We start from the raw sequence: 27992 nt of genomic DNA on the forward strand, positions 1-27992 counted from the left end.
TTGTGCACCTTTGAGTAATAACACTGTCCCTTCTTCAGTTAGGCTGTTAGCTTACTGTAGAGAGAAGGCGGCTTTAGTGGAGTAGGTGGAGCTTCCTGAAGCCATTATCTTTTTGTTCATTAGCATTTGATATTTTTGGACAGTGCCAACATCTACAACCAGTGAGAGCCACTGGGGTATGGCAGGGGCTTGGCTAATGCTTCTGAAAAGGATCTAGTGTGCTGTGCCCTTTAACGTCACATGCCTAGTGTCTGTCCTGCTCTGGCTTTCTAGTCTCTCTAGCTTGGCTAATCTTTATCAAGTTTTTTTACTTAATCATTAGTGTTGGGGGTGGGGTCTGGTCACTGGGCTTGGTGTAGGATTAAGTGAGCTTGAATGAAGGTTTCAAAGCCCAGCCATGTTGTTGGTTTTTTTCTTTTTTCTTTTTAATTTACTCTTTGGAGGTCCACCACCCAACTCCTGAATAAATACATGGAAATTTATACTTACTTATGAATGCCTGCCCTTAGCTTATCATGTTTCTAGCCAGCTTTTTTTCTTTTTTTTTTTTTTAATTTTATGTATGAGTGCTCTGCATGTATTCCTGCATGCCAAAAGAGGGTATCAGATCCTATTATAGATGATCGTGAGCCACCATGTGGGTGCTGGGGATTGAACTCAGGACCTCTGGAAGAGCAGTCAGTACTCTTAACTGCTGAGGCATCTCTCCAGCCCCACCTAGCCAGCTTTTCTAACTTAAATTATCCCATTTTCCTTTATGTTTTGTCTCTGGGCTTTTTACCTTTCTTTATTCTGTATGTCTTTCTTTCCTTCTTACTCTGGCTGGCTGTGTGTCTGGCTCCTGGTGGCCTCTCTCTCCGTCTCCTTGATTTCTCTTTCTGTTTATTCTCTCTGCCTCGCAGCCCCACTTATCCTTCTCCTGCCTAGCTATTTTGGCCGTACAGCTCTTTATTAGACCATTCGGGTGTTTTAGACAGGTAGAGTAACACAGCTTCACAGAGTTAAACAAATGCAACACAATGGAATGGAACACATCTTTGCATTGTTAAACAAATGGTCCACAGCATACACGAATGTAGCATTTTTTAATCTAATATTCTGCAGCACACCCATAAGCTGTTGCTGTGTGACCTTAGGTAAGTTACTCAGCTTCTCTAATTCTGCAGTGCCAAGTGGGACAGACGATAGCATCTACTTCAGAGTTGTTGCTGGGCTAAGCTGGGCATATCTGTGTGTGTGTGTGTGTGTGTGTGTGTGTGTGTGTGTGTGTGTGTGTGTATGCATGCATGTGTGTTGTGTCTCAGAACAGTTCTCAGCACAGAGGACATTCGTGGGCTCCTCTGTTGAGAGACAGGTAGTGGAGATTACAGGTGGGCATAGCCCAGTCCTTTTATTATTCAAATGGATAGCAGATTGGTGATGCCTGGGGGCAGAGGTGACAATGCAGGGTATGTGACCACAGGATGGATCTGTGGTGACAGACATGTGGTAGTGGCAGTGCTGGGAAGTATCAAGGTTGACAGCTATGCACACACATATCTCCATATTCCCTGACGACCTCAGAATTGCATTCTTGTTCTGTATAATATAATCTCTAGGACTGTGGGATTCTCCTGCCTTCATCAGCATCTCCTCTTGGGGGATCCCACCTTGGGGTCTCAGAGCATGGAAGCCTGGCTTCCACGAGGCCCGGCTCTCCTCTGGAGTGGCCTCACCCTGGGCCTGTTCTGCATTTCCCTTGTCTATTCCTCTATTCCTGTACTGGCTGACTCAGGCCCCTTCCCTGAATGGCCTGTGCTTCAGCTGTCCTGTTCTCTTCTCAGGGGAAGGCAGAGAGGAGATCGTGAAGGTGACCTTTGAAGAGCTGCGGCAGCAGGTGGCTGTGTTTGCAGCAGCCATGAGGAAGATGGGTGTGAAGAAAGGGGACCGTGTAGTCGGTAAGGACCTCTCTTCTCCTCCTCCTCTTCTTGTTCTCCTTCCTTTTCCTTCTCCTTCTCTCCTACTTCCCCTTTTCCTTTCCCTTCCTCCTTCCCTCTCTCCCTCCTTCCTTCCCTTTCTCTCTTTGGTAAATGCCTTTTAGTGCTGTTCAATCCCTGGTACCAAACTCAAAACAAATCAAGCCACACCAGCAATAAAGAAGATGGAGAGACTTGACTGAAAAAGTTGTGCTGTGTGTAGAGCACACCCCTGTGTGACTCCAGCCATTTACTCAGGCCGGAGTTGACTCACAGTGAATTACAGAATGAGCTCTGGGTGAATCACCCATCATTCCAGAATTAGGGAGGCTGAGTTAGGAGGATCGCAAGTTCCACACCAGCTCAGGTTACATAGGGAGACCACATCTCAAAACAAAACCAGTATCATCATACAACAAGACAAAGAAAGATAAAGCGAGACTCCCCTACTCTACTGTTCTGTGAGGACCAGGAATTCTCTTCATTGTTTTTCCAAAGCAGAAAGGGGCAAGGGTGTCCTGGTGTGGCCTGTGCAGCTGGTGGGTTAACAGAGGCATGTAGGAGTTAGCACTGCTGTGGGGCACTGTGAAGGAGGAAAGGGAGCCAGGCAGCAGGCTTAGCCTGTGCAAAGGCCCTGTGGCTGGCGAGAGCAAAGCATCTGTAGGAATGAAGGCACTGTGACAAATGACCAGCACTGATCTGTCGTGGTCTTTTCCACCTCTCCCTGCCTCAACCTAAGTTGCTCAAGGCCGTATTCCTTCTCAGTGCCTCTCAACATTTTTGACCATAAGGCAGGAAAAAGATGTACAGAAGCCTAACACAGTAGGAGTGGGCAGAGAGAGTCTCTGGGCTTGGGCCCAGGCACTTGTTGGGGACTGTTGTTCATGAGGTACCCTGGAATCTGCAGGCTACCAGGCCTGGTGTCTCTCTTGACCATCGCTGCACCCCGTTGTCCCCTCAGGTGGCATCGTATTCCCTGCTGAGAGCAGCTCAACCAACTTTCCAGTTCTCCTTTGACTTTGATTTCCCAGCAGCAGGAAGGCCTGTGGGAGCTGTCCTTCACCCAAAAACTTCTTTCAGTTAATGGCAGGAAAGGTGTGCCTGGGGAGAGCCACTCTTCCAGGGCAGCTTGGGGCGCAGTTCCTGACCCACAGTTGGACAAGGCCACAGGCCAGGGTGATTATCTGAGTAGTTACGTGCCGTTTCTGGCAGGGTGTGCCTCTCCCGAGGGGACTAGCTGACAGCAGTTGCCAGTGTGTTTGCAGAGGGCGGGTCTGTGCTACAGCACAGGGAGCAGATCCAGGGCTGACCCCCGAGCCCTGCAGCTCCTCCTTAGATGGTGGGCAGGGGCAGGGCATGGAGTGAGGGCAGCCTGTGCTGGTTGATAGGGAAGGCATGTGCCAGCTCACCCCGCTCTGTCACTTGGGTTCTGTGTTTCCCCACTGCACCTGTCATGCACAGACACCATCTTAGGGGCCACCCTGGCAATCAATGCTTTTGGCAGATTTCTCACTGGTCTCCAATAGCAGCTTGACTTTTCTTTGTGGGCTCACGGCCTCTGATGTCATCTTTATGTTGTTTGTCTGCCCTGCATTCTCTGGGGACGGGCTCTGTGTCTGTCCCTGAAGATAGGCTGTTTCCGTTCTTGGCCTGACATGCTGTGGAAGGCCAGGCACACAGCTGGCATCCAATAAATAGCTGCTAGGTGAATGCGTGTGAGGACTGGGCCAGCAGTCAATCAGTTGAGGTTTTCATTTGTTTGTATTTGGGGGCAGGCTCCTATTATGTGGCCCAGGCTGGCCTGGAACTTTGGTCCTTGTGCCCATATCACTGTATGCAGCCAGTGCAGGCTTTCAAGCATGAAATCTCACCTTTGTTGTGTCCTTTTTGGCCATTTAAGCTGTTGCTTTTTGAAGTTGAGCAAAACAATGCTGAAGCCTCCTCTCTCTCTCTCTCTCTCTCTCTCTCTCTCTCTCTCTCTCTCCCTCCCCCCCCCCCCCAATCAGGTTTTCTCTTTGTAACTCTGACTGCCCTGGAGCTCACTTTGTAGACCAGGCTAGTCTCAAACTCACAGAGATCTGCCTGCCTCTGCCTCTGCCTCCTGAGTGCTGGGACTAAAGACGTGCGCCACCATTGCCTAGCTGCCTTTTTTTATTCTTGTTTTTCTTCCCACCAGCTTGTTTTGTGGTGCTGGATTGGAACTCAGGGCCGATGCTTGGCAAGGCTCCACCACTGAGCCATGAGCCAGCCCTCTTTTGCATTTGTAAAAGTCTGTTTGCAGCAGCTGTTTCTGAGAGAAGGTAACACAGCGCCAGGCCAGGGGTGCCTAGGGACATTTGAGACCCACCCTGGGGCTGGGCTCTCGCTGGAGAGACTGTCTCAAGGGGCCAGAGCTCTCAGTCAGGCTGGCTCTTGGCCTGCCCTCCTGTGGCTCTCAGTCAGCTTCCTGCTGCCCTGACCATAGTTCCACGTGAAGAGTGACTTAAGTATCAAATGGCACAGGTGCCTGCAGGGCTGAGGAGGTGCGTTAAACTATTCACAGCTGTTTTCTTTTGCTTGTGATGTGATATGGCCCCCAAAGGAGGCCTAATGATTGGCTTAGGAGGAGGGCGGGCTGCTTGTTGTGTTAACAAGGAGTTGACTGGACCCCCCCCCCCCAAGTAAGTTCAGCTTCCTTTGGGTGGCAACAGTGACTCTTCAGTTCTGCTCACAAGCAAATGAACACTTCTGTAGTGGCCCTTGCCACCTGCCAGGCATGGGTGGACTCTTGAGGGGATGGTGTTTGAGTCTTGCCCTTCAAGTGCCTATGTACCATCAAGGAACACACAAGTTTAGAGAGGCAGAGTCCAGACTGTTGTGTCCTTCTGGAGAAGGTTGTCATGGGGTCTAAGATGGGCGCTTGGCCATGGCCCTTCTCCCAAGGCCCGTGATGACGTCCTTTCTCCCAGAGCACTGGCACTGTCTGTCTTGTTGATGGGGATCCTTCCAGCCATAGATGCTCTCTGCCTCCCTGCATGATGCCAACTTCCCTGGTGATGGGGCCTCCACTCATTTTTCCCCACAGGGTGACACACAGCAATCCCTGTGCGTGTGCTCACCTGTCCTCTCTCATTCCACTCACCCATCTGCCAGACAGAACATTTCTTAGTGTTTGTGGAGTGTGCTGAAACACATTGGGAAAAACAAAGATGAAGACGGAAAGTCCTTGCCCTCACCTGAGAACCCCACAATATTAACTAGGTAGTACAGACATGGTCAGGCCGATAAAGTACTCTGGAAGTACCACTGTGGGTTTTTTTTTCCTTTCTTTTTTTTTTTACATTTTATTTTTTATGTGTATTAGTATTTTGCTTGCATATGTGTTTGTGTGAGGATATCTGACATTGGAGTTACAGAGAGTTGTGAGCTGCCTTGTGGGTGCTGGGATTTGAACCTAGGTCCTCTGGAAGAACAGTCAGTGCTCTTAACCGCTGAGCCATCTATCTCTCCAGCCTTGCCATCATGTTTAAGTGCCTAGCTTAAGGAAGGATTTTGTGATGTAAGAGCTGAAGGACCTGTGTGCCCTGAGTGTGGGAGCCTGCTGCGTGTGTAGGCATGCTTAAGTACAACAGTTTGTGCAAAAAGGCCCTGGGGGAGGAAGAAGCTTCGTACACATGAGGGGCTGCATGAAGTGAGCAGAGTGAGGGAGAAGAGCCCGGAAGGGTAGAGCTGCCTACGGAGGCCGTAGGGGGTCACTCTGGTTCAAGCGTGGAGAGTAAACTAGTGAGGGAGGCATGGTGAGAGGACGTGCTGGCATTTCTGTTTCTCACATACTTGAGGCCTCCTGGGGAAACTTCTGGAAGACTGTTGACTCCCTCAACCCAAGGCTTTCTCCCATCCCTCCCACAGGTTATCTACCCAACAGTGCACATGCCGTGGAGGCCATGCTGGCTGCTGCCAGTATTGGAGCCATCTGGAGTTCTACCTCACCAGACTTTGGTGTGAATGTGAGTTGGGGTTCTGTGCCCCTGGTGGGGTTGCCCCTTGGAGCTTGTGGCTGTCTGAGCTGAGCTGTGAACATCTCCCTGGACAGCCATAAGAGGGAGGGGGAGGCTGTAAAGATCGGCTCTCATCCTTGGTGCTGGGGATTTGAATGATTGATCACACAGCCTCACACACACCCAGAATGAACAGGGATCTGGTTTAGAATCATTTAGTTTTTTTTCTTTTTAAAGACAAAGTCATACTTTGTAGTTCAGATTGCCCTTGAACTTGAGGCAATCCCCTGTCTTAGAGTTTCAAGTTCTAGGATTACAGGCATAAGCCACCTCACCTGACCTGGACCTTGTTTTTAAGTTTACTAACAAACTGGTTCTTGCTTCCTTCCTGCCCTCTGATTACTGCTACTCAGTTAGCAGGTGGCGTGTGCGGTTTTTAGGTGGTGTGTGCAGCAGTTATTGCTGGTCTGGTGTCATGATGTCACCTTGCCTCCTCTGCCTGGGACTTTGGGACTCTGAGGTTTCCGGAATGCCTGACCTTCTTGGGCTTTCTGAGCAACTGTGGGGCTCAGGGTGTGTCCAGCGTGGCCCAGGTGGCTGATGTGTGCTATGGCAACTGAAGGAAAGCCTGCTTTGGCCACAGTCATCTATCTGGTCAGTAGGGGCCTGGACTCGTGGAGGAGTGTACTGTAGGAGGACACATAGCATTCATGCCACCAGCTCTCCTGGTGCCAGCTGCTTCTGACCCAGGCTGGGTCAGTTGGTGTGGCCAGCAGCTGGCGGTAGAGCACAGGCTGAGTTTGGGCTGTGCTCCCTGGTTCATTCTTCAGGGGTGAACGTGTAAGCTCACATCTACTTTAAGTAAGGCAGGTTCTCTCCACAAAGGCTTTTGAGGTTCTGATTTCTCATGGAGGAGGAGTGCTGAAGGCTCAGGGCCCCTCACTTCGGTCCATGGCCCAGTGAGCTGAGGTGATGCTCGTGTGTCCTTTTCCACTTCCTGTGCCCTTTCCCACATATAACCAACCCCAGGACTGTCTGGGATCAGCAAGGATTGGTTTGAAACTCCACAGGTGCCTACCAGCCCCAGGGTCTACTGTGGGATTGTATGAGCTAATTGTGGCCTATGGAGTTCTCATGGGCCATTCTAACAAGATGGCCCTGGATGGGGTTCTCTCAGGAGGTGGCCAAGAGTAAGGAAGCAGATAGGCTTTCTGGTGTAAGGCTGCTCACCTGAAGTCTAGAGCCTGGGATGGAACCCACGGTGCACCCGAGAGGACACAGGAGGCCTGTGTGGCTGGGACCCTCTTAACCGTGTCTCTTGCTCACTAGGAGGGATAGGGTGCTTTGTCATCAGAACTGGGGTAACCTATATGGGGGCTGCAGACCTGAGACATAGCTCCAGGATTGGCCTTCTGATGGTGAGGGGTGGGGGTGTGCCCATCTGTGGACTGGAGTACCTGCTCCTGGGCAGATGTTACCACTAGAGGCCTGTGATTCCAAAGGACTGGCTGGCTTCCAGTGAGTGGCTTCCCTGGCTGTTTGTCTTGTCTGGAGTCACAGCTGCAGGCTGCTGTCTGGTGTGTTATGCTTGTTTGGTGTCATGGACACTAGGGGGCAGCAGAGCTCCACCACGGTGTGTCCTCCATCCTGCAGGGCCTTGGCCGTTATCTCTGGTTGGGCAGAGAGTCTGCTGCTGTGCTGTGTTTAGCCACTCAGCCTCAGACTCTAGGGAGAGTCTCTTTTCGCTGTTCCTCTCCCCTGCCTTACACAGGAAGCAAGCCTACAGCTGTCTGAAGGGGCCTGGCAGCTATGGCCTGGGACAGATAAATGGCGTCTTCATGAAAGGCTTCAGGGGCAGCTGCTTGCCCGCTGGCCCCTGGCCTAGGGCCCTGAGTCCTCTGGCAGGCCTGCTGCTTGCTCATCTCCACACCTGTTCGCTGTGAGCTTTGGCCTGGGACGGGTCCAAAGGCATTGAAGCTGCTGCTCAGACTGTGTCTACCGGACACTGACCACCCATGTTCAGGGTGGAAACCAGCCGGGAGGGGCTTCCGGAGCGGGGCGCAGGTCCACTTCTGACACGCACCATGGTGTCCCACTTTGGCCTGTCTCAGTCTCCCTAGCACCGCTGCTCTGCATTGCTCTGTGGGCCTGTGGGCCACTGCCCAACAGGAGGTGCCCACCCAGTGCCGTACTTGCCAGCCACTTTGGGTTTTTCTGTTTTCTCCTGAACTGATGGTGATTTTAGAGACACCAGGGAGGCCACCCTCTAAGACCCGCGTGCTTAGGGCTCAGCCCGCAGCCTGTTGCCCTCATTCTCCATGTACACTTGTCTAGCTGCTTGAATGTTTTGTGTGTGTAAATAGGACAGCCACTGCCTTTACTCTGGGTAGCCATCTGTGTGACTCAGCATGGGCCACTGGTTTCAACACCTGACTGGTTGCTAAGCACTGGCTCGGGTCAGACCCGTGGTGGCAGGGTGTTCAGTGTAGCACAAGGCAGTTGGCACAGCTCTGGGGACCTCAGCAGGCCGGCTGCTCCTTCACGTGTCCTGAGCACTCTACCTCACCTGCCCGGCCAGGGAGCTTCAGCTGACATTTGTAGACTCTGATTTGGAAATGCCTGTTGTCTTTGCTGTCTGAGTACTAGCACTGCTATGGAGGGTGTCTCTGCGATGTCTGAGTCTTATCACTGAAGCTGGGGAGTGTCTCTGTGATGTCTGAGCCTCAGGCTTTATCACTGAGACTGGGGGCCTCGGGCCTCTGGGCTGCTGGGTCCTCCCACGGCCAGCTGTGAGTGAAGATGGTCCTCTGAGATGACGGCCCTGCAGGCCACCTGCTAACACCCTCCTAGGCTAGCTTCTCAGCTTCTCTGGCCTTGGGCTTTCTAGCAGAGTTCTTATTCCTTCTGTGGGAACACCATCCCTGGTCCCGAGCCCGGCTGTGGGCTTCCCTTGCAGGCGCTGATGTGATCTGTCCGGGACCTCAGCACCCACTTCTGTCTTGCCGTCTATTCTGTGTGTTTCTTTAGCAGAGCAGACTGTCTCCTGGGAGCCCGTGTACCCAGGGGTCAGGCTGCCCTCCCAGCAATGCCCCTGGCCTCTTGGCATGCTCTCTGCTCAGAGTTCTTAAGTCAGTCCTTCTTCTCAGTAACGCACCCCAATCCTGGTCCCATGAGAGTCAAGGGCTTCAACATTGTTATGTAATTTTACTGACAACCGTTTTCTTACCACCTAACCAAGAGCTTTCCATTTGTGATCATGTCTCAGTCACAGAGCAGGCACAGGGTTCATGGGCTCCTGTGGTTGAACACTTCCTATAGCAAAGACCAGGACAGACCCCTGTGTTTGTGCTGCAGGTGGCCCAGGGTCCTGGAGTGTTGGGGTGCCCTTTGTATATGGGGTGAATGAGGCTGGAGGAGATAGGCGTGGGGTACCATTGTTAGCACACCAGGTCCTGGGTGTTTACCACTCAAAAGCCAGTGTGTGGGAGGCAAGAGGTGGAGAAGGTTTATTCAGAGATGGAGGATGGTGCCCTGTCCTGGGAGAGTCTTGGGTGCAAAGGGGACTTTCATAGCGGGAGTGGGGGGGGGTGGAGCAGGAAGGCTGGGTCCTCATCACCCCGGGGGAGTCTCCCTTTCCCCTCTGTTCTGCCCAGAGCACCACAGTGACATTCAGTGAACTGCCAGGGCTGACGGCCCCTCACGGACATCTCTTGTGAAGGTGACACCTCACAGCACTGCACACTTGCGTTCAGTGGTAGGCAGTTGGTGATGGTCCCCCAGTCAGAGACTCTCTGAGGTGATAGCCACACTTTGGACATGGCCTGCTGCATTGCAAGGGGCGGTGTGTGAGTGACTTCCAGGGGTAATGACTCTCTTCTCAGTCAGATTTGGTAAGAATTTTATTTTATTGGGAAAAATAAGTTTTACTATTTTTTATATAGTACTTTTATAAAAGTTAATAATTTTTTATATTATACTAATCTACTAGTATAAATCTTTCCTTTTAAATTTTATCCCCCACCCCAACATTGTTTCTCTGTGTAACAACCCTGGCTGTCATGGAACTCACTGTGTAGACCAGGCTAGACTCAGACTCAGAGATCCATCTGCCTCTGCCTCCTGAGTGCTGAGATCATAGGTGTGTGCCGCCATGCCTGGCTCTTAAGTTTTATTCTTATTTTTTTAAAATAATTATGTGTGTGTATGTTGTCTTTGTGGCATGCATGACACAAGACGCATGTAGAGGTCAGAGGGCAGCTTGGTGGAGTCAATCCTGTCCTTTCCAGGAATGAGCTAGTACTGCCAGCACTTTCATCCTGTGGCTGGCTCAGCAGCCAGTTTGTTTTTGAGACAGTCTCACTCTGAGCACAACCTGACCTTGAACTCATGAACTCCTGATCCCCCATCTCAGTCTGAGAGCTGGGCTGACAGGCATGAGTAACAAGGCCCACCCACACCTTTCTTCTTTGAGCTGTCTGCATTGTGAACTCTTTTAGAATTGGAACCAGAAGCAACAACACCAGCAGTTGTCTGGTCCTGTTCATTTTTTGGGAGAGTGGGGACCCTCGTGGGTTCCTAGCAAGTACCCAGCACAAACGGAGGCGGAGTGAACCCCTGTGCCTGGGCTCTGCCTGTCCATCAGTGTGGGACTGGAAAAGCGATAGCATTGAGGTGAACTCAGTCCTAGAACCGTTAGCTTCACGATGCTCAGGGTTAGAGTGCATGAGAACTCCAGGTGCGCTGGCAGGGACAGATTGCTGGGCTGAGGGGATGCTCAGTGGGGGGGGGCACCCTGAGATATGTCGTCCCCCCTCCCCTTTTGGATTCCTGCTGAGCCAGCACCTCTCCCTGCTGAGAGTCACCCAGGGAGGTCTGGCAACACTGAGCACTGGAACAGCTAATTAGTCACACTTAGGGCCCCAATTAACCTAATGCTCCTTCTGCAGGTGGCTTGGCCCTCAGCCAGGTGGGGACCCTGTGTGTGATGTGTGGTGTCACTGTAGGTGTCCTCCAAGCAGCTTCTGGCAGAAGCACAGAGGGCAGAGGGGTGGAGCCTTCCCCGCCTCTGGCCTTGCTAGCTTCGATGATGGCCTGCTGGCCATCCTGGGTGGGGTAGGGGCTGAGGAAGTCTAAGATGCTGTCCGCTGCATCACTGGCCTTGCTAACATCGATGATGGCCTGCTGGCCATCCTGGGTGGGGTAGGGGTTGATCTGTTCCCCTTGGGGGGGAAGGGGAAGGGGGAGGGGAGGGGTGTAGAGCAAAGTGGTCCCGTAGCTGTGCCTGTCTACATAGATTTGTATGGGAGGTAGGAAAGGGCTACACTGGCGGGCTGTGGACTCCCTGTGTGGTGCACGGTTCTGTGGGCAAGTCTGCTCCTCCAGCCAGGGCTTCCTGGGCAGCGTGTATGCTTACAGGGCAGTGTGAACACTTGCAGGAGGATGCAGGCTCCTCTCACATCGAGGTTTCACAAAACCTTGCACCCTTCCTCCTGCAAGGCAGATGACATAGGTTTATGGAGGCCAGTGCTGAGAAGTGCTCTGTGCAGTGAGAACCCTCTGCTGGGGCAGTTGGAACATTTTCTGATTTAGGTCATGTTTCTGAGTCTTTGGGCTTTTTTTTTAATTAATCAATTAAATTAATTAATTAATTATTAACATTGAGGCTTTCCTTGGGGTGGCCATTGCTTCCTGGATGTGTCTGGAGTTTGCATGGACTGCCTGTATTGGCTGCAAGCACTGAGGGCAGGTGGCATTGCTCAGCACCGCCACTGACCTTTTCCCTCCTGCATTTATAGTTTCCCATGACCCATCCTCTCATTTTCAGGGTGTCCTGGATCGGTTTTCTCAAATTCAGCCGAAGCTTATCTTCTCAGTGGAAGCTGTTGTCTACAATGGCAAGGAGCACGGCCACCTGGAGAAGCTGCAGCGAGTTGTGAAAGGTACTTAGGGGTCCTGCCCTTGGGCGCATGCGCAGACAACAGCTGGGCCTGACCTTGTCCACCCCTCCTTCAGGACTTCCTGACCTGCAGAGAGTGGTGCTGATCCCCTATGTCCTCCCAAGGGAGAAGATAGACATTTCCAAGATCCCCAACAGGTAAGGAGCCGCCACTCTCCAGACTAGGCCCCATGTTGGGAGAGCCATTAGCTGAAGCCCTCACTGGGGGGTGAAGCATGGGAGGCCCCCAAACTGAGTCTCTCCAGACTGTCCTTTTGCTCTGATGGCACCCCCCCCCCCCCCAATCCAGGGCTCCTCTATGTAGCTTTGGAGTCCGCCCTGGCACTTGCTCTATAGACCAGGCTCTGCCTCCCAAATCTTGGGATTAAAAGTGGGGTCCACCACTGCCTGGCCCCTTTGCTTTTCTGACATTGGTAATTTGTCAGTGGGTTAGGCCAAAGGTGTCTGTTTTTGTTGGGGTCCTTTCGATCTTCGGGGGACAGTTGAAGGGATCTGGTTATCTTTGCAGGGATCTTTCCTTCAGTCTTAGCTCACGCTGCTGGTAGGTGCTCCCCACCTCCCAGGCTAAAATCTGAGGCTGTGAGGAGGGGCTGTGGGGACATGGCAGCCCTCCCCAACCCCTCCCCCTGTGCCGTCTGTGGGGAGAGGCTCAAGACAGGCAGCGAGCCAGTAACATTGGGCTCCCTGATTTTTGCTGGGTGCTGCCTGGGCCCTGCAGGATGTGAAGCACGAGTTCTGACATCCACAGGTGTTCTGACACCCACAGGTGTTCTGACATCCACAGGTGTTGTCTGCTTCAGAGGATGAGACACCTGTGGGTGGGGAAATGCTGGCTGCTAGGCCCACAGGACACAGCCTATCCATCCATCAGGAGGGGACGGAAGTACTCAGGCGCTGCAAGCTGCCTGGCTGCTTCTCCGTGAGATCTGGGGTGGTTGCCTCTGTTAGAAACAAATCAGAGTGCAAAGAAACGCTCGCTCATCCAAAGTGTCCTGATGAGGCAAGCTTCACTTTTGATGCAGAGGGTGTGTGCTCACTCAGGAGGTGGCTGTCCTTTCCCCATTGGCTGGGCTCTGACCTCACAGTCTCACTGGATTTGCTAGCCTGGAAAGAACTGGTACACAGGAAATGGAGGAGGAAGGGAAGAGTGCCATTGCTCAGCGAGAAAAGGGGTGCCCTCCCTAGGTCACCAGATTCCCAGAATGCAGTAGGAGTCTTCGGGTAAACAAAGGTTTAAGTGGGTGGGTGGGCATTAAAATATTTGCATGGACGGTTTGAATTCTTTGTACTAATTCTTTGTATTTGATAAACACGATTCATGTTTGACATTTCTTGTGTTCCTGATTGGCCTTGAGGTCTGTCCTTCACAGGGCCCTTGTTACCTGGAAAGAATGCTGAGGGTAAAGGGCAGTTTGGTAAGACCCGGCAGTTAGGGTCTCCCCATTTGGGTTCCGATCCCAGCTGGCCCCATGACAGTGATTCACCTGTCTGTTCTTGCCACCCTTTAAGTGCCGATGGTATATCCCTTTGTGAATTAAATAGGCCAGAGCTGGGATAAGTGCATAGTTAGCTATGGGTAACAGTGTGTCCCCGTGAGGTCCAGTGGGTTCTGTCCCTTGAAGCCACCCACGACTACAGCTGTGTGTGAGTCCATTGTGAGCCCGCCCAGGTATTTGCTCCTTTGGACCCAGCTTGCCGACCTGATAACTTACAGCTAAATGAAGGAGATCTGGTCTTATGCATGTAACCCTAGATTTAGCCCTGGTGTGTCTGAGGAGGCCGTGATGCAGAGGTGAGGAGGAAAGCCGGGGAATCTTCTGTTTCTCAGTAACTGATAGAAAGTGAGGTGGTCAGGAGAGTCACATCCATCTACCCGTTAGTTTTTCTGTATAGTCCTGAGCTGTCCGTCCCCTCATGCAACCCAGGCACCAGCCACTGCCATTGTTTTCTTAAGATCTCTGGCTGCCACAGATAAACCTGAACAGCAAATTGCTGGTCCGGGGAGCACAGGCAGGGCAGAGCCTCCCCTGGTCTTTTCATTTTTAGGAGAGAAACAAAAGCAATGGTTATTTACTGTGATTTATGGTGCCTTTGAGAGGAAGGGCTTTCCCTGTAGGAAGTGTCCATTAGACTGGCACTTCACAGAGCAGGGCTTTGGAGGGGGTGTGTGTGGGGGTGCGGCTGTCAGAACCATTTTGGATGTCTCTTTAAAGCTATTCCCTGTCCCTGGTCTCTGAGGCATGTCTTCTCATGCCAGGTGGGGCGGGTTTCAGTGTCATTAGCCTCGGCAAATTGCTGAGTTTAATGACATCCCACCTCCTTGCTTGGAAGAGAGAGTTTGATTTGTCAGAAAATAGAGACATGCTGTTCCCTTTGTTCTGTGATTCTGGGCCACCCACATCTGGTGACTTCTGGTGGCTGTGGGTTGAGGCAGAACTTAGTTAACAGCTTAGGTTAGTTGTATTTATTTCTGGTCAGATATTTGCACATGGCTATTGTAGGCCCTAGGATGTAATAAATGAAGGGATACATATTGGCTTGTGGTGGCTTTGGGCCAGTTATTTTACCTTCCTGCTGTGCCCTTCTGCCCCCGCCCCAGGGTGGGGAAGCCTTCAGGTTAAGCTATTGGGGCAAGCACTCCTGTCTGGGGCTGCTCATTAGGAGATGAAGTGCAAATAAGGGTGTGGACTGGTCCACACTGGTGGAGGGGGGGGGGCGGTGTCTGTGGACAGTGATAGGCTCGCTGTGAACTAGGTTTCCCAGAAGTGTAGAGGGGATTGTCTGGGGGGGGGGGAGGGGTCTCTAAGGAGGCAGCCCTTGATGCAAGAAACTCCGGCCCCTAATCTTCATGTTCAGTGACTTCCCCTTTAACCATCTTGAATTTGGGAGTCTGACCCTTCCTTTCCTCAGGCACAGGGCTTCCATACTCAGCATCCATGGATGGAGGCGAGCCAGTGGTCTAGGCTCTTATGGTAGATGAGGAGGGATCTTGGGCTATATCTAGCTGGGCAGAATCAACAGGCCTCTTTTGGCATTCTGGAATGTTCACTGTTGGTTTCTCATGTTCCTGCCTACAGTGTGTTCCTGGATGATTTCCTGGCAAGCGGGACAGGCGCGCAGGCACCTCAGCTAGAGTTCGAACAGCTGCCTTTTAGCCATCCTCTATTCATCATGTTCTCCTCGGGCACGACAGGAGCACCCAAGTGCATGGTGCACTCTGCTGGGGTAGGTGGCTCAAGATTTATTATATATACAGTGTTCTGTCTGCATGTATGCCTGCAGGGCAGAAGAGGGCACCAGATTCCCCCCATTATAGATGGTTGTGAGCCACCATGTGGTTGTTAGGAATTGAACTCAGGACCTTTGGAAGAGTAGACGGTGCTCTTAACCTCTGAGCCATCTCTCCAGTCCTCCTATGCTGGCTTGACAATTCTGTTCTGCTGAGTCCCCAGGGGGCATGCTTCTGGGACTGGCCCAGGGCAATGGAGCATTGCATTCTTAGCTGTGATGGCTGTGATAGGAGGCAGGTGGGCTAGAGCACACTGTTGCCGAGGGAGGAGGCACCCTGTGAGCCAGCCACCTTGACACTGCAGGTCCTGGGCCCACGGGATTGTGAGCTCAGAGGGTGGGCTGCCAGCATTTTCAAAGGGCAAGCAGGAAAGAGGACAGTGTCAGCACGTCAGCCTTGCAAGGGATGTGGCTTCAGGGGCCTGACAGTCTGTAGTGTGTGTATGGAGCTGGGTGGCCTTTGAGATTTATGTAGGACTGTAGGTTGTGGTCCAAAACACTCGAAAGCCACTAGGTTATGCTAAAAGCGATTCACTGAGAGCTCCCTATGCTGTGAGACTAGAGACTCAATAGGAGGGAATGCTGGCTTTTTGGGGGTGGGGAATGAAGACTGAGTGTCAGGAGGTTGGTTTCTCCCACAGCCTCATGCCTGGCCTGGTCAGTGGTCTTCTTGTGTCTTCAAGTGGCCTCTCATGAGATACTCAGGCCTCAGTCTGTTTTCTTTATTTTCTTTTGATTTTTCGAGACGGGTTTTTCTGTATTGCTTTGGAGCCTGTCCTGGAACTACCTCTGTAGACCAGGCTGGCCTCGAACTCACAGACAGCTGCCTGCCTCTGTCTCCTGAGTGCTGGGATTAAAGGCGTGTGATGCCTGGCTTAGTCTGTTTTCTTTGTCTGAATGCTTCAGATGAGGGAGGGTCTGGGTCATGTTTTCTCTGCCCACTCCTTGCCTGCCCTTGTATCCCCAGGGAGCTGACTAAGCATCTTGCCTGGTTTTGAGAGTCCTCTCCCCTCTTGTTTTTACTGTTATTGAGACAAGGTCTGACTGTGTGGCCCAGGCTGGCCTTGGGCATGGCGATCCTCCTGCCTCAGCCTCTGAACACTGGGATAGCTGGCATATATTATTATACATGGTAGGGAGTTCGTTGCCTTGAATCTAGATGAACACAGCATGGGGGAGAGGGGAGTGTTGCCCTGGTACGTGGGGTCATCACTGGCCTGTTTCTAGAGTTCCTGCATCCATGGGGGTATCTTAGAAAGCAGTGCCCCATTCCCTCCTTTAACTTATTCAGGGCTAGGACTGTGGCTCAGCAGTATGACATCTGCCCAGTACATGTGTACCCTGGGTTCTATCCCCAGCAAAAAAAAAAAAAAAAAAAAAAAAAAAAAAAAAAAGCCAGGGAACCATGTTACTACATCACCTCCCTGGGATAGGCAGTTAGCACAGGTGTTTAAGAACAGCTATGCTCTGTTTTGAGCTTGGAACAGGAGGATTCATCACCTCCCAAACAGCGCCACCTACTGGGGACCAAGTGTTCAAATCTATGGGGACATTTACCCTTCAAACTACAGAAGGGTTGTATGGAGGTCCTTCTTTGATTTCTCTTGAGTGTGTGACATGTGAGGTCTTGTGCCAGCTCCATGGCTCTTCTATAGCCTGTGGCCTCCTTATAAGCCAGGTGCTCACACATGTGGCAGGCCCAGGCAGTGAGCTGATCATTCCAGGGGTGTCAAAGGGTGACACCCTCAGTCTGTCCTCAGGATCTTACAGGGGACCCAGTATAGTGACAGGAAGACCAAGGCTGAGGATGGAGTGATGGGCAGTGGGCACTCACAGTGCTAGTTGGACTCAGAAGCTCCCCCCACCCCAGCCTTCAGCCAGAGCTGCTGGGAATATGCAGGTACAGGGTGGGGGGGTGTGCTGACCCATCCTGGGGGAGAAGGAGGAACCAGGTGCAGGCCTCGGAGAGGGTGTTTCCTAGGCTGTGCATTGTGGATTTGGACCCTAGGACTGTTGCCTAGTGAATACTGAAACCAAAAGTAGAGGGTGTGTGGGAGGTGTCCTGTGCAGTCCCCTCTGCCATGGTGTCTCTGAGCTCTGTGTTTAGATGTCTTCTCCGAGGAGAGCCCAAAGGCAGGGACATATCTGCTATTGGCCCTTGAGCTTTCTCTCCCATCTCAGTGAAGGTCACCTCTTCTTCCTGAAGTTAGTATGTCTCTGATGGTGTCCCTGATGGGATGAGCTCATGGGTGGAGGGGGTGTACTGGGACTTCCTGATTGATGCTTGGGTGTCAGATGGCAGAGTGACACTGAAGCTGTCTTTGAGAGCCAGAGAGCTGTAGTTGGCTTTCTCAAGGAAGGGGAGATGGACGATATGTCTCACCCATGCCTTGATTTCCCTCCCTCCTGCAGGGCACCCTCATCCAGCACCTGAAGGAGCACATACTACACGGCAACATGACGAGCAGCGACATTCTGCTCTACTACACAACGGTGTGTCCTGTGGCCTTCTGCTGCCCCTCCTGGGGCTGGGTGGGACAAGGGACGGCAGGTGGATGTGGCCTGGAGCAGCATGGGGTGCTGGCACTAATCCAGAGTTTGAGTTGGGAGTTGGGGTGTCTGAGTTGGGAGTTGGGGTATGTGAGTTGGAGTGTCTGAGTTGGGAGTTGGGGGTATGTGAGTTGGGAGTTGGGGTGTCTGAGTTGGGAGTTGGGATATGTGAGTTGGGAGTTGGGATATGTGAGTTGGGAGTTGGGGCATCTGAGTTGGGAGTTAGGTTGTTTATGTTGGGAATTGGGGGCGTTCTTGTCTAGTCTGTAGAGGTTCCAAAGGATCTAGCAGTGTTTTTTGGGTGGGTGTGTCTGTGCTGGCATAGCATACTAGGCAAGTACTCTACCACCAAGCCACATCCCTAGTTCTTTATTCTTTTCATGTTGAGATAGCATCTAGCTGACTTGTCCAGGCTAGATGGAACTTAACTCTGTAGACCTTGAACTCCTGACTTCCCGCCACAGCTTCCCAAATCCTGGGATTACAGGCATGCACCACCATTCCCTGCTTCCTGGGAACTTCCTCATTAGCTGTATGACCCCATCTCCCAATACTGACTCTAGGATGCTGGGTGACACTCAGATACCCAGCAAGTCTGCCCAGGCTTACCCTCTGGTCCATGCAAGGGAGCTTGGGTACCCCTTTGCCCTCCAGGTTGGAGATTCCTGCTGGAATTCCTCCCTCCCTTTGTTTTTTTTTTGTTTCAGATCTGCCCAGATTTTCCCTGAGTAGTCGGAGTACTTATTCATCAGTGGGCTTGCCTGTGTCATTCCTTTTAGAATGTTTTTGTTTCTTTTTAGATTGGGTTTCATAATGTAGTTAAGGCTGACCCCAAACTTGCAGTCCTCCAACTTCTCCTCACTGCCCTCAGTGCTAGGATTCCAGGCCTGCACCTCTGTCTGGCTAACCTGGTCTCTCTGTTTTCGGCAGGTCGGCTGGATGATGTGGAACTGGATGGTGTCAGCCCTGGCCACAGGTGCATCCTTGGTCTTGTATGATGGCTCTCCGCTGGTCCCAACACCCAATGTGTTGTGGGACCTTGTGGACAGGATAGGGTAGGTACTCTGGATCCTGCTTGTGTGTGTGTGGCTGCATGCATGCCACAGTGTACAGGTGGATGTGAGAGGATAACTTGTTGGGAGTTTAAACCTGGGATTAAACTCAAGTTGTCAAAGGTGCCTGTTGATGGCAGGCACCTTTACCCATTGAGCTGGCCCACTGCTAGAGTTTTTAAACCCTGGCCATTATCATTTTACATAAACTGCCTGGCCAGAGTCACGCTATTACAATTCCAACACGAGGCTCACAGTGTTAATCAGGAGTCTGTTTCCTAGTGAGACTGTGGTCAGCCAAAGGTTAATTGTATCCCTTGGCACCTGCTAGCCATGGTGTGGGGTGGGTATAGTGGGGGAAGCTTCCAGAAGGGGGATGGAGAGGGAAATGGATGTCATTGCGTCTTCAAGATCCAATGTAGTGTGTGATACATGTGTATGAGATTATGTTTATATGTGCATGTGCAAATGTGCACTTGTGTGCATGGGATTACATGTGCATGTGTGTACACATGAGTGTGAACTACAGGTTGTGTGCATTCACAACTGCAAAGCCAGTATGCTCATAGACCTGTGGGCTGGTCCCATGCAGGGTGTACACACTCTGTGCCCCAGTACTAAGCCATGGTCTTGTCAGGTGCCACCTGCTGTGTGGTGGAACATACCTCCTTACTGTCCAACATGGTATGTGTAGCTTCGTTCCTAGGCAGGGACTGCAGCCCTCGAGTCTCTGCTCAGCTGTCAATGGCAGTGAGAAACACAGGTGCAGGGTAGATGGGTAATGGGTAGGATACCCCATTGCAACCAGTCCTGAGACCAAAACAAGGTTAAGTATGCACTGGCAAGATGTCTTAGTGGATGAAGGCACTTGCTGCTGATAATCTTGAGTTCAATCCTCAGGACCTATGTGGTCAAAGGAGAGATTAGAGCCTGCAGGTTTTCCTCTGACTTCTTCATCTGTGCCCTTCTCCCTGCAACAACATAAATAAAAGCATAATTAAAAAGATACCCATTTGCCTTGTAGCCAGAGGCGCTGGCCAGGAACAGCAGGCTGGTGGCATCCCTAGGACCTCAGAGCTTTTCATACATGTTCATAAAACTAGGAGTGAGTCTAGCTTGTGGTAGTAGCTTCCGAACAGCAGAGGGCACCACCAGCTCTCTAACTCTCCAGGCTCAGACCCTTAGAAACTATCCTGGAACTCACTCTATAGACCAGGCTGGCCATGAACTCACAGAGATCCACCTGCCTCTGCCTCCCGAGTGCTGGGATTAAAGGCATGCACCACCAATGCCTGGCTGAGACCAGACCCTTCAGGGCTGGTTTTTCTTATTGAGGTGAGTCCAAGGAGAGATGATTTTGGCTAAAGATGGGGCCAGAGTTCCACACTTGCTATCTTGGGACATAGGGCAGTCAGTCACCCATCTGCAAAGGCCATGTGACAGTAAGACAACCCTGCGTGGGAGTCCTCACTGTGAGTGGCTTTTTGTCTCCTGGAGGGAGATGATCACTTCTCACTGTCATAGGCCTCTGCTTGTGCCAGGCCCCTGGTCCGTGTGGATCCCTGCTGGACCAGGCTGTGATGGGACAGAGCAGGCATGGAGCTGAATCAGGAGGGCAGGAGGTGGGAGGTTGTAGCTAGAGTCTGTTAGTGATGGTTAGAAGCTTTGGGGCCCTGCAGGAGGCCTGAACGTGTTTTCTTTCTTGCCCGTGTCATAGTATCACCATCCTGGGAACTGGAGCCAAGTGGCTGTCAGTGTTGGAGGAGAAGGACATGAAGCCAGGTGAGTGGGCCCCTCGGTCCATGTTTCAAGGACCTGACATCCATTCTAACTGTGTCCTGCCTATAAGTGTGGCTGAAGGCAGTGGGCTTGGCTTAATCTCTGGTCTTTTTTACCCCCAGTGGAAACTCACAACCTCCACACGCTCCACACGATCCTGTCCACTGGCTCACCACTGAAAGCCCAGAGCTACGAGTACGTGTACAAATGCGTCAAGAGCAGTGTACTCCTTGGCTCCATCTCAGGTAGGGCCAAAAACAGTGGCTGCCAGGGGCAAGGAAGTGTGGGGTAGCCCTTGGAAGCTGTAGATGGGCACCATAGTTAGGAGCATCATAGCAATGGTATGGCGAGTGATAGGATGTAGGATTAAAGGGTACTTGCTATTCTTGAAGAGGACCAGAGTTCAGTTCTTAGCACCCATGTTGGGTGGCTTTAGCTACCTGTAAAAAGTTTCAGCTCCTTCTGGCATCCTTGGGCTGTCTGTCTTAGTTAGGGTTTCTAACACCATGACCACAGCAACTCTTATAAGAAAATATTTAATTGAGGTGACTCGTTTACATTTTCAGAGGTTCAGTCCATTATTGTGGTAATGTGCAGGCAGATATGGTGCTGATTACATATTGATATTCAGGGAACAGGAAGTGAACTGTGACACTGGGAGTAGCTTGAGCATAGGAGACCTCAAAGCTCATTCTCACAGTATGACACACTTCCTCCAACAAGGCCATACCTACTCTAACAAATCCATACCTTCTAATAGTGTCACTCCTTTTGGGGGCCATTTTCTTTCAGAATACCTCTCCCTCTCTCTTCCTCTTTCTCTAACACACACACACACACACACACACACACACACACACACACACACACACGGTACCTTCCTAACCCTTCTGGAAGTGTTTCTGATCAGATGTTCTCTGGGTGGGTGAGTGTTCAGATGTGTGAGCTTGAGGGCATGTGTGTAAAGATGGAACATGTGTATGCATGTGTGTATGTGTGTGAGGGCTGCCCTGGACATGACTTTAGGTACATTACACTTCCTTTCAGCAGTGACTCTTGACAGGTCATGCTGTCTTGTTCCATGGGAATCTGTGGATCACGACGTCTCTTTTCTCTATCAATTTGTCCCTTGTAGGGAGAGCATCATGATGCTGGCCCCTCTGCCCTCCCTGGTACTCTGTTTCTTTTGGCTCTGCCCGAAGGTTTGAACACTTTCAGAGCTGGCTAGACTAATCTCCAGTACTCCTTCGACACATCTGTGATTCTGTGTGGGCCTCCTCACTGCCTCCTCAGCCCCATTATTGTCCAGCCTTTCTTGCACCTCATGCCCTCTGGTCCATTGTTGCTGAGACTATAGTGCATCCTGCTCACCTTGATTTGGTTTCTGGGACGTCCTGGCTGCTGCCTGGGTGTCTCATAGCCATCTTGGCCTGTGTCAGGACCTGGCCTGTCTTCTTGGTGAGGCCCCTGCCCCATTCTTGTGAGTCTGAAGCAAACCCCAGTGGTGGTTGCAGTAAACATGGGACCTGGGGGTGGACATAAAGGAGACAAAAGCAGCTGCACAGAGCCTCTGGGTCACGCCTTCCCAGAAGGGACACTCGTGTGGCTCAACCCTTCCCACACCTGCCGGTACCTGGAGGAGGCGGTGGTTAACCCTGTAGCATGGCTTTGGGGCATCTGGATACCTAGTGGGAGGGTCAAGGTGTCTACATGGACTCTGTGCATCCCCTGGCTGGGATCCACAACCCAGCCCCACTGTGCTCCCGATGACTTTGCTGTGTTCCAGTGTATGTGTGTGTCCAGGTGTGGTGTGGTGAATGTCTGTGGGGAGGTATGTGGTGTGTGGGTATTATCAGGTGAGGCTCATATTTACCTATCTTAAGCCTCGGGCTTTCATGTGATCAGCTGAGAGCATTTGCTGAGTCCTTGGGTAGGGAGGCTCAGTCAGAGAGAGAACATCACCAGACATAGGGGCGCGTACAGAGCTGGGTCCAGTCTCTTGTCATTGCTGCCTCTCTCTGCAAGGAAGCCCTTGCTGTCAGGCTTGTGTCTACGGGAGTGGTGCTTGTTCAGGTCGGTATGTATCTTGCTGACAGGGAACCCTGTCCCCAAGGATCATCTCTTCCTGAGGGCCACCTGTCCTTTACTGTTGTTTGCAGGTGGCACTGACATCATCTCCTGTTTCATGGGCCAGAACTCATCTATCCCTGTGTATAAGGGTGAGATTCAAGCCCGGAACCTTGGCATGGCCGTGGAAGCCTGGGACGAGGAAGGTGAATGGCTCCCTGACTCTTCTGGGGTGTGAGGAGGGAGAACGCAGATGTTTCCCTTGCTTGTGGTGATTCTTCATCTCCCTGAGAGGGGAGTGACCGTTCTCCTGTGGAGAACATTGTCATTTCTCATGGGTGTGGTTTTGCACTCATAGGCCTCCTGACCCCAACTTAGGAGAAGTAGGTGTTGAGATGGAGTGCCATGAGAATGGGGTGGTGGGTATCAGGTTGTATGTGGGTTTTATCAGGGATGCCATGGTACACATGGAGGGTTGGTTACCTTTGCCTGTACGCAGCAAAATTTTGTTCCAAGTAGGAGGGTAAGGAAGGCAGTGTATGCCAGAGTGTAGTCATGAGTACCCAGGCTCAGTCTTCTCCCCGTATGCCAGGGAAGGCCGTCTGGGGAGAGAGTGGCGAGCTGGTGTGTACCAAGCCCATCCCCTGCCAGCCCACGCACTTCTGGAACGACGAGAATGGCAGCAAGTACAGGAAGGCTTACTTCTCCAAATTCCCTGGTAGGTGGGGGCGGGCTGGCACCACACCTTGCCTGGCGAGGGCGTGGCTTCTCCAGCTCCCAGTGGCTCTCAGTATCTCATCAGGGTCCTCGCCTCTGCTTTCAAAGCCTCCAGCCAGCAGCCCTGTGCTGAGAGCCACGGGCAGGGGGCTGGGGGCAGAGGGCTGGGGGCAGGGGGCTGGGGGCTGAGGGCAGGGGACTGGGGGCAGAGAGCTGAGGGCAGGGGGCTGAGGGCTGGGGGCAGGGGGCTGGGGGCAGAGGGCAGGGGGCTGAGGGCAGAGGGCTGGGGGCAGAGGGCTGTCGACTGCCTAACCTCTGCCCAGGGCTTGCCTGCTGGCTCCAATGAAAGTGGCATTGGAGAGATGCCTGGAGACAATGGAGGGTGATGCTATGATGCAGGTTGACTTGTGCCAGACACGCCACCCATGCACCCTTACACATTAACACTGCCATTCACTTTGTCAGGCTACCCTGTAGACCGCCCTCTCTGTGGCCCTGATTCCTCCTGCCTCGCGTGGAACTAGTAGTTTTGAGGCCTTGGTGGATGAACACTGTTAACACCCTCCATGGGTTACCACCACGGTGGGGGTTGGCTTTTACAAACTACATGTGTGCAGTCACACGTGCAGTCACATATACAGTTCACTGTCTCTCCCTCCCTGGCCGCTGTGCTCAGCTATACACCACTCGTCCCTGAACGTATGAGCGTACGCTGGATGGTCAGCATCCCTTCCCATCTGTCCCTGCCTCAGGTGCCTGTCTGAGTGCATCCCAGTCCATCTCCTTAGTGTGACCGATTTGTTCCACCTTGCTTGTAGGTATCTGGGCACACGGCGACTATTGCAGGATCAATCCTAAGACAGGAGGCATCGTCATGCTGGGCCGGAGGTGAGGTGTCCCTCCCTGCTGCCGTCCCCGCTGAGGCATGGGGGAAGTGTCCTGTGAAGTGACAGGAGAGAGGGCAACAGATAGCAGTTGGTTGCTAGGGGAGAAGCCTTACTGGTGGGCATGGTGCTTGCCAGGACGGATGGGGCATCTCGCCACGTGCTTTAGCCATGTGCCTCTTGCCTTCTGCAGTGATGGCACCCTCAACCCCAATGGAGTACGCTTCGGCAGCTCAGAGATCTACAACATAGGTTCGTGCATTTCTTCTCTGATACTCTCACTTGGATCTGGGGGGGGGGGTTCGCACAGGCACCGGGACCCTGATCCCCAAAGAGTTTGTGGGGGTGAATATCTATACATATATATTCCCTTCTGGCACCTCCTAAGACCTCAGAAAGGGTTAAGGCCACTTGGCCTTGACCTTTCTTCAGGTTTACATTTTTAGAGAAAGCTCAGAGCATTGGTTAATCTTATCTCTGCTTTCTGGGCAAGGAAACAGAAGCACAGAGAGGGTGTGTGAACGTTGAAGGTCACACAGCACTGTTCAGGACACCAGAGCTTCTAGCCCAGGCCCCAGCGCCATCCTTCTTGGGAAGGTGGCCTCCTTTGTCATGCTGATGAGATCTGAGCCCCAGGTAGTGCCAGGTCAGTGTAGCCAGGTGAGTGATCTGAACTCACTTCCTCCCATGCCTGGCCCCTTTCCCCCATCAGTGGCATCTTAGTATATATGACATAGACCCTCAGTCCAGGTGGCCCGGTGCCCTGCCTGTCTGACTGGTGCATGGTACGGTGGCCTGTAGAGAGCTTCCTATGAGCCTATTTCCTTTCTGCTTCCACAGTGGAAGCCTTTGACGAGGTGGAGGACAGCCTGTGTGTCCCCCAGTACAACAGGGATGGCGAGGAGCGGGTGGTCCTGTTTCTGAAGATGGCGTCTGGGCACACCTTCCAGCCTGATCTCGTGAAGCGCATCCGTGATGCCATCCGCCTTGGCCTGTCGGCTCGCCATGTGCCCAGCCTCATCCTGGAGACTCGGGGCATTCCAGTACGTTGTCTCTGACCTGGACCTGTGAAGGGTGGGGTGACTGCAGCTTGCTGTTAGTTCTATACGGGTACCATGTTGCCTAGCAACCATCTTCTCCCTCATGACCACGTTTCTTCAGCAGCTTCTGTGGGATGCCATATTGGGGCTGGTGGCCTGTGGACAGCTGTAGGGATGTGAACTCTAAAGGGAGCCATAGGTGTGGGTGTTGGGGGTTTTGTGGGGCATGGGGAAGGAGCCCTATTGTGGCTCGGTCGTGTTTGTAGTGGGGAATAAGGGGCATGAATTTGCAAATATGCACATGTGTGCAAGTGTGTGCAAGCGACAGTTATCCATACGTGCTGTGAGGCTGCCATTCCATGGCTATAGGCTGCTTCTCATTAGATAATGGGAGGCCATTGGGCTTCCGGCTTTGGGGCTCCCTGTGTAGACGGAACAAGCATGTGCAGAGCTGGACTTGGAGATGGACTCAGCTGGGCTGAGCTGGGTGAGACTTCGTGGAGTATGCTAGGAGTCGTCAAGCCATGATTTGACTAAGAACCACCTGCGTGGCCTTCACTCTGCCTGGAAAAGTTCTGACTGTGTCCTCATAGCCACCTAGGGGTGGGGAGGAAGAGAGCCTGAGGTGTACCTTGTGTGAGAATGAGCCAAGTGTGTGAGTGAGTGAATCAGTGTGTGAGTAAGCAAGTGTGTGAGTGTGAGGGAGTGTGTCCTCTTGACACCCTTCTGGGCAGGGACAGATCTGTCTTTAAGAAAGCACAGGGACAGAAGAGATCTGTTAGAGGGGGTAGCATCTGAGACAGGTGTGGTATCACTCTGGTCAAGGGATACGGGCACCTGGCATGCCTACTCCCGGGCTCCTGGATGTGGATCTGGTGCAGCGCACAGCATTGGAGACACCCACGTGCTCATGTGGTTTTGACACAGGCGTGGAATCACATGGCAGGTTCCACAGATGGTATCGGCGTTGCTTCTGATGATGTCCTATCCAATAGGTTCCCTCTGGTGTCTGCAGGTGCTGTAGCATGTGTTTGAAGCCACTGTGTATCTGGTTTTATGGGCCTTCTTGGAAGAAAATGTGGGCCGAGACCTGAGGCATGGCTGCATTGTGTCACCTCTGGTTTAAACATGCCTCTGTTTGTCTCCTGCCTTTTCCCACAGTACACACTCAATGGCAAGAAAGTGGAGGTCGCTGTGAAGCAGGTGATGGCTGGCAGGGCTGTGGAGCACCGGGGGGCCTTCTCCAACCCAGAGACCCTGGACCTTTACCGGAACATCCCTGAACTGCAGGACTTCTGAGCCAACGGCTCGCACACCGTCTGTCCGTGCATGTGATGGAACTTAGGGACACTTTAGAGACAACAACTGCTCCAGATGGCCCTGGGCACTGCACATTCCGTGGGCTCGGAAATATCATTCCTGTTTTGGAGTCATTGGTGGGGACCAAAATGTGCCTGGCCTTCAGAGACCAAAAGAGCACACGGGGGCTTGTCTTGGCCCTGCTGCTGTAAGTCGGCACACAGCCTTGCAGGTGCGGGGTTGGTAGCATTTGGTGACAGCACACCGGAGGAGCGATGTGGCCTTCAGCCTCAGGAGCCCACTGTCCCATCTTGCTCTATGAAGGTGAAATACCTATACTTCCTGTCCTTAAGTGGCCTGGCTCTCTCAGCTGTATTGTCCTCTCAAGAGCTGGCTGAAGCCAGGGTACCTGGCCCAGTGTGCCTGTCATCTCACAGCTGGCTGTTGGGATCCCTGGGCTGACGGCTCATATACTGTCTGCCATGGCCAGAACACCATTCTAGGGAATTGTGAGCGACACTCCAGCCAGCCAAGAGCTCTCTGCTGTGGCAAGTCCCCTCTGCTGGCTACTGTCTTTGCCCATCTCTGGGTCTTAATAGCACAGTGTTTGAACAGGTCAGATGTTTTGAAGTTAACTGAGGATCTGGTGTCTGGGGGCACTTGAACCCCTGGGTGGTACCCATGCCATCACTTAGGTGTGTGCTGGGATCCTGGAGTCCTTCAGGGATGGAGCTGCCTGGCTTCAGAGGGAGATGGTATGCTCCCTCTTCGTGCCTGGGCTCTTTCTGTTGTGACCATCCTCTGCACTTGCAAATGGACTCTCAGGCTTGGTCATCAGGACTCGACGGTGCTTCTCATCCAGTATGTGGAGTATGTCACAAATCCTGGTGATTTTTTTTGTATTTTTTTTTTTTTTTTTTTTTTAAAGCTGAGCACAATGTCAAACCTTTTGAAAATGTCCTGGATTTTAAGTCTATAAGGGAAAAGTGCTATGAAGAATTTTATGGAATAAACTTGTGCCATGCACACCTGTACATGCACAGTAGGTTTGTGTTTCTCTGAGGTGACAGGACATCCATGTGTAGCTGGCTGTGTCCAGGGTCTGTTCACTGCTGCACAATGGAATCAGGTGGTCCAGCATAGTTGTGTAATGGTGTTTCCTACGTTCCTGGAATTTAGCAATGGTGCTAGTTTGTGTTAGGTCAATGTCTAGGCCTTCCCACACCCTAGGCCTCCCTGTCACCCACACCTGGCTGGGTGGATTGTGCCAGCTAGCCACAGACCCCAGCTCAGCCCTTTGGAGCCTTCCTACCACAGAGAGCGGGTGACGGTCCTGATCTCCAGGACACAGGCGCACCCAGCCCCTCTGTGTACTGTGCCCTGTCATTCCTGGTTGGCTGTCTTACCTGCTGCTTGGTGGTCATTTGA

The 27992-nt window shown here is 52.3% G+C and overlaps 1 protein-coding gene across 1 annotated transcript in view; it reads left to right on the top strand.

The window, feature by feature from the left end:
- Aacs (acetoacetyl-CoA synthetase) overlaps window positions 1-27604 on the top strand; it is a 36037-nt gene extending 8433 nt beyond the window's left edge. Inside the window, exons 4-18 of the mRNA XM_051204801.1 lie at window positions 1824-1937; window positions 5844-5941; window positions 11757-11871; window positions 11945-12026; window positions 14966-15113; window positions 17589-17669; window positions 18657-18781; window positions 20496-20560; window positions 20680-20802; window positions 22717-22830; window positions 23217-23342; window positions 24160-24229; window positions 24419-24477; window positions 25066-25268; window positions 26427-27604. Coding sequence (XP_051060758.1) covers window positions 1824-1937; window positions 5844-5941; window positions 11757-11871; window positions 11945-12026; window positions 14966-15113; window positions 17589-17669; window positions 18657-18781; window positions 20496-20560; window positions 20680-20802; window positions 22717-22830; window positions 23217-23342; window positions 24160-24229; window positions 24419-24477; window positions 25066-25268; window positions 26427-26564 — 1661 coding nt within the window. The 3' untranslated portion in view covers window positions 26565-27604. The remainder of the gene's footprint in view (window positions 1-1823; window positions 1938-5843; window positions 5942-11756; window positions 11872-11944; window positions 12027-14965; window positions 15114-17588; window positions 17670-18656; window positions 18782-20495; window positions 20561-20679; window positions 20803-22716; window positions 22831-23216; window positions 23343-24159; window positions 24230-24418; window positions 24478-25065; window positions 25269-26426) is intronic.
- Window positions 27605-27992: the final 388 nt, after the last annotated feature.

This window comes from Phodopus roborovskii, unplaced genomic scaffold, assembly GCF_943737965.1.
Source record: "Phodopus roborovskii unplaced genomic scaffold, PHOROB, whole genome shotgun sequence".
In the NCBI taxonomy this organism is placed as follows: domain Eukaryota; kingdom Metazoa; phylum Chordata; class Mammalia; order Rodentia; family Cricetidae; genus Phodopus; species Phodopus roborovskii.